This window comes from Eulemur rufifrons, chromosome 8, assembly GCF_041146395.1.
Source record: "Eulemur rufifrons isolate Redbay chromosome 8, OSU_ERuf_1, whole genome shotgun sequence".
NCBI lineage: Eukaryota > Metazoa > Chordata > Mammalia > Primates > Lemuridae > Eulemur > Eulemur rufifrons.
Genome location: NC_090990.1, coordinates 59,295,163 through 59,301,973, shown reverse-complemented (window position 1 = coordinate 59,301,973; position 6,811 = coordinate 59,295,163). Strand labels below are relative to the sequence as shown.

The window sequence follows — 6,811 nt, the reverse complement described above, 5'->3', positions numbered from 1 at the left end:
AGGTCAAATCCCATGGCTTTTGGGGATTACTCACTGTTTAATAATTCTGGGCAGCTATCTTAAAGGAAAATCTTCCCATTTCTCAGGTCACATTTATCATGTCACTGGCCTTCATTTCAATTCCAGTTAAATTATAAAGTGCAGTATATAGTGTTGAACCTTCAGAAAGAACATAATGAGCACAACCACCCTCCATGAAATCCCAAGTTTAAATTACTAGCAGAGTCATCATCCATATCTGAGAATGTACAGGAACTTGTTCAGCATCGTTGTTGTTTATATCATCGCTGTCATCATTGTTAACAGCGTCAGCATCACAGTTGTGGTTTCATGTACCATGATCATGTCAAGTGTTGTGGTAAGACCTTAAAAACCAACATCAAGACACTGTCCAGTTTGGGTGTGTAAATATTATCCTGTGTTTTGTGGCCCATTTAGCAAACACTTTCTTTTCAGTGATAAACCTATGCCCCCCATATGGGGCATGTTCATGAAGAAAATATTCATCACACTCATCTCTTCCTTGTTCATAGTAATGGTAGGGGACTTTTCTATATCCTTCTGTCCTAGAAAAGAAAAAAATGATAATGAGAGAAAGATTGAGATGAAGAACGAAGAATGAAACATTCACTTACAAGAATTCATTATGTGCCCAGTAAATGCATTTACTTGCAAACCCATATATGATTTTTTGTCCGTGAACTCAGTTAAAAGCTATTATGCATGAAAGCTTTTAGGAAGATGTACCAGGTTCTTAGTGCCTTAATAGATCAAATACAGTTTATATATATATTAATAATACCAATTGCATTCAAACATATGGCTGGCTATCCTTTGAAGGAGGAAATGGTATATAATGAAAGCAGACCTTGGATAGCCTCTTGCAGAACTTGAAGAAACTTTGGGATTTTTTATAGTAAGAAATTGGGTTCATCTGTGCTCCATTGTGTTTATAGTTAGGATAGAAACATTTGTTCATGAAGATTGTGGCTGGCTGAGAGTTACCATTTTGACAATATGATTAAAACAGTCTCTGAATTATATTGTGCCAATTGTTGGTAGGAAAATATATTTCATTACCCTGATGAAGCATGGAGGGTTTTTTTTATTATCTAATTAAAAACTATCCCACCAACGAGGATATACTGTGGATAAACACACTCATTTTAAATAAAGATGTAGTAGATTACTCACTTATTAGTGAAATATAATTTCCGGGAATTCTTGTTAAGCTGTCAGTTTCTCGGAGGCATCAGGACATTTTGCCCTTCATGATCAAATGTAACCATTGAGCAGGTAGCCATCCATCAAACCATCAGAGCAGCAGAAATGACAACCTTGCTTTTGCAAATTAAATAACCACTGAACTTGTTCTGTATTTCCAAGCCACAAGTCCCTGATATGTCACTGATTAAGGGAAGTGTTCCTTCTGACATTTGACATTAGATTATGGCAAATATTTTTCTTTTTATCACCCCTAAAAGTCACAACCTGATGCACTGACAATAAAATGTCATGTCAGCAAAGAACACTGGGAAATAATTGTTGCTTTATCTGTTTCACAGATTTATGGTATTAAAATGAATTATGATATTTTGACAAGGTATCAAAATTGGAGCTGCATAAAAATAATTTCCTGTGATCTTACTTGCAGTAGGTGTCATTAATCATCCCGTAGACATGAATGCCGTAACAGGCGTCCATGGCCAGAAGGAAGGTAAACCACCCTGTGCTGAGATAAGAGCCGGACTGGACTCTGGGGAGGGGAACAAAAACAAACAACAACAAACAAAACAAAACAAACACAGAACAACAATAAAGTATGTGAGAAATGAACATTTTATCAAAAACGCAGCACTTGTTATCAGGAAAAAGCATGAAGAAACTTGACAATATGTCAAAGATACACACTTATCTTCAATTATCTCTGAATAATTTATAGGAATACTCTTGCTCTTACTTCCCTAAGCCTCAAAGCTATGTTGTGGGGAAGAGAAGCCATATGGCAAATATCTGAAGTCAAATAATCCTGCTCCCTTCAGGTGAAAAATAATTTAATTTTCCACAAGACACAAATTAGTGCTGTATATCAGAGCACAGGTTTTCTAAAAGTTGCTTGGAGTCCTGATGGGAACTGAATGATAATGGTGTTATCTTGCTTACATGGACATATCACTTTCTTGAAGGCTCCTTGGATTTCTAAGTGTAAATTGGATGCAGTGTGGGTGAATGACTTGGCCTACAAAATCATCTGAAACGTTTTCCTTAACTGCTTCCCAGGCATCATTAGACAAGATTTTTTCTTTGTAATATCTATGTTACCAACCTTTTCAACACATTTTTATTGAGAACCTACTATGTGATAACCTTTTTCGGGATGCTGGGGATACAGCAGTTATCAAAACAACCAAAATGTCGGTCACCATGGGGACAGAATGGATTTGGAAGTGGCTATGTTATAATAAAGCTTGATTAGGGAAGGTCTCTTTGATAATGGGTGCAAAGATCTGAAAAAAGGGGAAGGGGCAAAATGAGAAGAAACCACATGGACCATGTGTGTATGGGGATTCTGCCAAGTTCAAGGGAATGTTCGATGAAAAGCTGGATCTCCACGTTTGTCTTTAGCCAAGGTGACCTAATCCATCCAAAACAGACGACTGCCTATCTCCTTAAAACTCTCTCCATAGGGGCATTTGGATCACTCTAAGTTGCCTGACAGCTGCGCAGCAGCACCTCTAATAAAAGACATTTCCTACCTTCCATCTAGACTCCTTGGCCTACAGGAGCACAGCCAGTTCCTCTGTAAGCTGACACTCAGACACTGATAACCACTCTCTGGGTACATCAGGTAGTTCTTCCCCACTGACGTTCAATATTGTTGATGCACATCCCCAGTGCCAAGCCGTCAGTGTGCTATCATTAGAAGCCCTGAATCCTTTGCTGCTGCTGCTGCTTCTTTAAGCAAGCTGTACATAGTGTCAAATTACTTACAACGTGCTAGCATTTCAGGAACAACACAAACTCACAGTGGAGATTTGCAAGGAGAGACAAACTCAGCCCATATGTTAATATATTCTGTCTGATTTCATGCCCCCAAGTCTGAAATGCCACTACCTAAGTAGCCATTCTTTTACATCTCCTGGTGCATGGAAAATATTCCAGAAACCATATCACATTGAGTCACATGCATTTTCCTCTGTGACAGGAATTGTAGCAGCAATGTGGGTCAGGAATAGGTGCAAAATGGGTAGAAAGACATACCTCAGGGAGGTGAGATACTCTAATGAGCAACTTTGCTTTTTAGAGAACTTAACTTGCAGGCAACCCTGCATTCTGGGGTCTGAGAAGAAGCAGCAATGATGGGAACTGCTTAAAGCACCATCTGCTTAAAAAGCCCTTATTTGAAAATTGGGAGAGATCAGAAGAGGCAAAAGTCTTGAGAAAATGCTCCCAAATTGAATCTAAAAATTTTGTGTATGTACGGAATTTGTCTGGTTATTATTCCTACTGAATTGCATGCCCTTTTTTTCTCTTCTTGCTTTCTCATACGACTTTAATCACTTTTCACTCCCTTTCTATCCTCTCTATCCTTCTTTACTAGGCTGACCAAGCACTAGTAGAGATCACCAAAAATTACACCCTTTGTTTATACACAATGGGAAAAAAAACAGATCTCACTTATTCACCCATTTATTCACTTTTTCAACAAATATTTATTGAAATCCATTATGTGCCACCGACTATGCTAGAAGCTGGTGATGAATACTTTCTCAAAGAGCACACGGTCTAGTGGGGGAGGCATACACGTTAAAACAATTGGTCACAACACAGTGCAACAAAGCACAGGCTTTCATCACCTTCTATGGTCAGTCTGTAATTAAGCTTTAAACATCGGGCAGTACCACGCTCCATGCATGTTGTAATTAGCAACAGTGTGAATCAGTCAGATCACATTTAGTGCTCACTTGTGTGATGGACATGATGCTAAATGTATGGGGTGTATATAAAAAGGTAAACTGGGTATAAAGTTTTTACCTTGTAATGGTAGTAGCTATAGTCACTAAACTTTTGGGGGAAGGAACTTCATGTTTGCCTCCTTCACACTACCACTCATGGGAGGTGCTGAAATGGCTGTCCAAGACCAAGGACACACTGAACCATAGTATTGAGGGTAAAGGTGAATTTGAGAGAGAGAAAAAAAAAAAAAAATCATCTTTAGGGCAAGTCCTCTTTCCTTTTATGTGGTCCCTCCAGTGTTGCTGTCAAGGACCAAGATAATATTATAGCTCCAGGATAAAGGGGAGGACCCTTTGTATGACATATCCACCCCCTACTCTGCAAAACAAGCTCTCATGACTCATTCTGGTCCAGCAGAGAGTTCAACGGTAAGCCTTTGGAACACAGCCTTCACAAGATAAAGAGGACATACTGTCCTAGGGGTTTCTCTATATGTCTATATTCTCTTTACCACAGGAAAATAAGGTCAAGAATTTCAGGGTTTGGCATTTGGTCAAAGACCTTTCCATCTTACCGGCTAATAAGGAAACTTTACCACATTTCTGATACTTGATTCCTTTTAGACCTAACCTGATTTATTTTGTTTCTGGGTAGATAGACCATGCTAATTAGCTCGAAAGCTCTTCAAACAAGGTATGTTGCATTCAATTCAGACTGGGGAGGCTCATACTGCCCAAGTGCCCTGTCCTACAAACAGCACTTAATTAGACTGTTGCATTTTCTTTCCCTGATGCCTCTGATATATTTGGTACGTGAAATCACATGAGGTTTCCTACCCACAGTACATGCTGGGGCTAGCAAAGTGGTTTCTTCTCAAAATATTTAGAGCTGATGTCCACACAGTGATGCTTGCAGTGTAATAACGGCAACTGCTGGATTAATCTAGAAACTCTGAATAAATGCCCTGGTAATCTGGGTCCCTAAAGGAATTTACTGGCTTGGATGATGCTGGCCCTGGGAATTCTTATAGCTGCACCATTTCCAAACTCTCCCATGCTGCTCTATGGGCATACTAGAAATGCAGAAGCGTAAATTATACCCAAGTAGACCTTTTAAGGTTCAATAAAAACTACAACAAAAGACTTGACCTGATGTATGTGATATTGTTTATGCTTTTCAGCTTGGAAAGACTTAGTGATAACTAAGTCAAATGCCTTAAAAAATTCTTAAAGGGTCTCCTCTGGGGCCAAATATTGCCTTGTAATTTGTCACTCAAGCATGCGGCACTAACTACATGTCCGCTGGCCATCAGCCATAGCACTTTTTATACCTTCCACATTTGGGGATCGATAAAAACAATTATTGTCATCCACAAATAAACAATCAAGATCCCCATAGGGATGATAAAAGAATTTAAGCCCTTAATTCAGTGCAATAGAAAAGGCTAAATGAATGTGGCAGAAAAATGAGCTGTGCAAGGGAAAATAAAGGCAGGAGTGGGAAGAGAAAACTATCAATCCTTGGTTTCCACTGGTCGGGCTCTGCATCCCACTGCTCCTTGGTCATCAAGATACCTACAGCTTGGAAACTACTTAAATTTACTTGCTCATCTCTTGGGAAAGTGATGCTGTCAACATCCTGATGTAGCACATGTTTGAGGCATATCATTTCAGATATGACCTTTCAACTAGTTTATTGCCTATAAAATATAAGCTACTTTACCCCTTGATGTTTGCCCCATTCTTGATGTCTGCAGGCCATCACATGGATAGCAGGATTCCTTGTCTGTCGAGCTATCCTAATTTTTATCTTTGTCAATATTTTTGGCTGTCAGCATGCTTCGTTTGTCTACACCCCTGCTTCTGAGCACACTCTCTCCTCTATTCATTTCCTAAAACATCTTGTGAAGCACTCTTCTACTATTGCCTCATAGGCTAGACCCTTCTTCTGAGTGACATTTCCCTTTTGGATAATTTCAGAGGAGGAATTGAGGAAACAGACATGGTTACTCTTCAAAAGAAAGCTAGATTATGTTGAATTTACTGTCTATTCACAGGATGCTCTGCTAATTATTGAACACCATTAGCTCAGTGAGTTGGGTTCTGGACTCAAGAAGCTTATACTTTATTGGACAAAATAATGGCACTTTCTCTAGACCAGGGTTTCTTAATCTTAGCACTAATGATATTTTGGATGAGATAATTCTTTATTGGGGGGGGTTGCCCTGTGCAATTCTCTTTCACATTTTACCAGATTCCCCTCTGTTCCGAGCTCACCTGGGTCCTAGATTTCAGAGTGATCTAAAGAGCCAGGTTCCCTTTATTTCTAGTTCCTTGTCTGCCCACTCATTGCCCCTCTGGCTTTCCTCATCCAGCCAGGTGTCTAACTTCCGTCTCCTTTCTTTACAAGTCTATCCCAAGTCATTCAGGTTTGGCCAGTACTGAGCCATCATCTTACCTTTTCACGATCTTAGGGAACAGCAAATTCACTTGGCTTAGACCAAAGGGCAAGTCCTAGCCTGCAATGGGGGAATGCACAATGGGGAATGGAAATAAGTGTCGGATGGGAACAAGGACAAGGAGTTAGGTGCCTCAGTCCCTGGGCTGTCTCTCTTCATGGAATGGTTCCTTTGGGGGTCTTTGGCTTAAACTTTGCAGCCTCAATTCCACTGTTTCTTACTCATTTCTTCTATGAATGGATGAAAGCCAAACCTGAGGCACTCAAAGCTAACATTTCAAAAGCATAATAATGATTTATCAAAGCCCAAAGGGGATCAAGACCCTCCCAATAATGGAGGTTTATTGGAGAACACAATATTGGCAGCAGCTTCTGAAATCTGCTATACTCAGGAGTA

The 6,811-nt window shown here is 39.7% G+C and overlaps 1 protein-coding gene across 1 annotated transcript in view; it reads right to left on the bottom strand.

The window, feature by feature from the left end:
* Positions 1-223: 223 nt before the first annotated feature.
* ST6GALNAC3 (ST6 N-acetylgalactosaminide alpha-2,6-sialyltransferase 3) overlaps positions 224-6,811 on the bottom strand; it is a 196,089-nt gene continuing 189,501 nt past the window's right edge. The window contains exons 2-3 of the mRNA XM_069478098.1: positions 1,649-1,756; positions 224-566 (exon numbers count right to left, since the gene is read on the bottom strand). Coding sequence (XP_069334199.1) covers positions 380-566; positions 1,649-1,756 — 295 coding nt within the window. The 3' untranslated portion in view covers positions 224-379. The remainder of the gene's footprint in view (positions 567-1,648; positions 1,757-6,811) is intronic.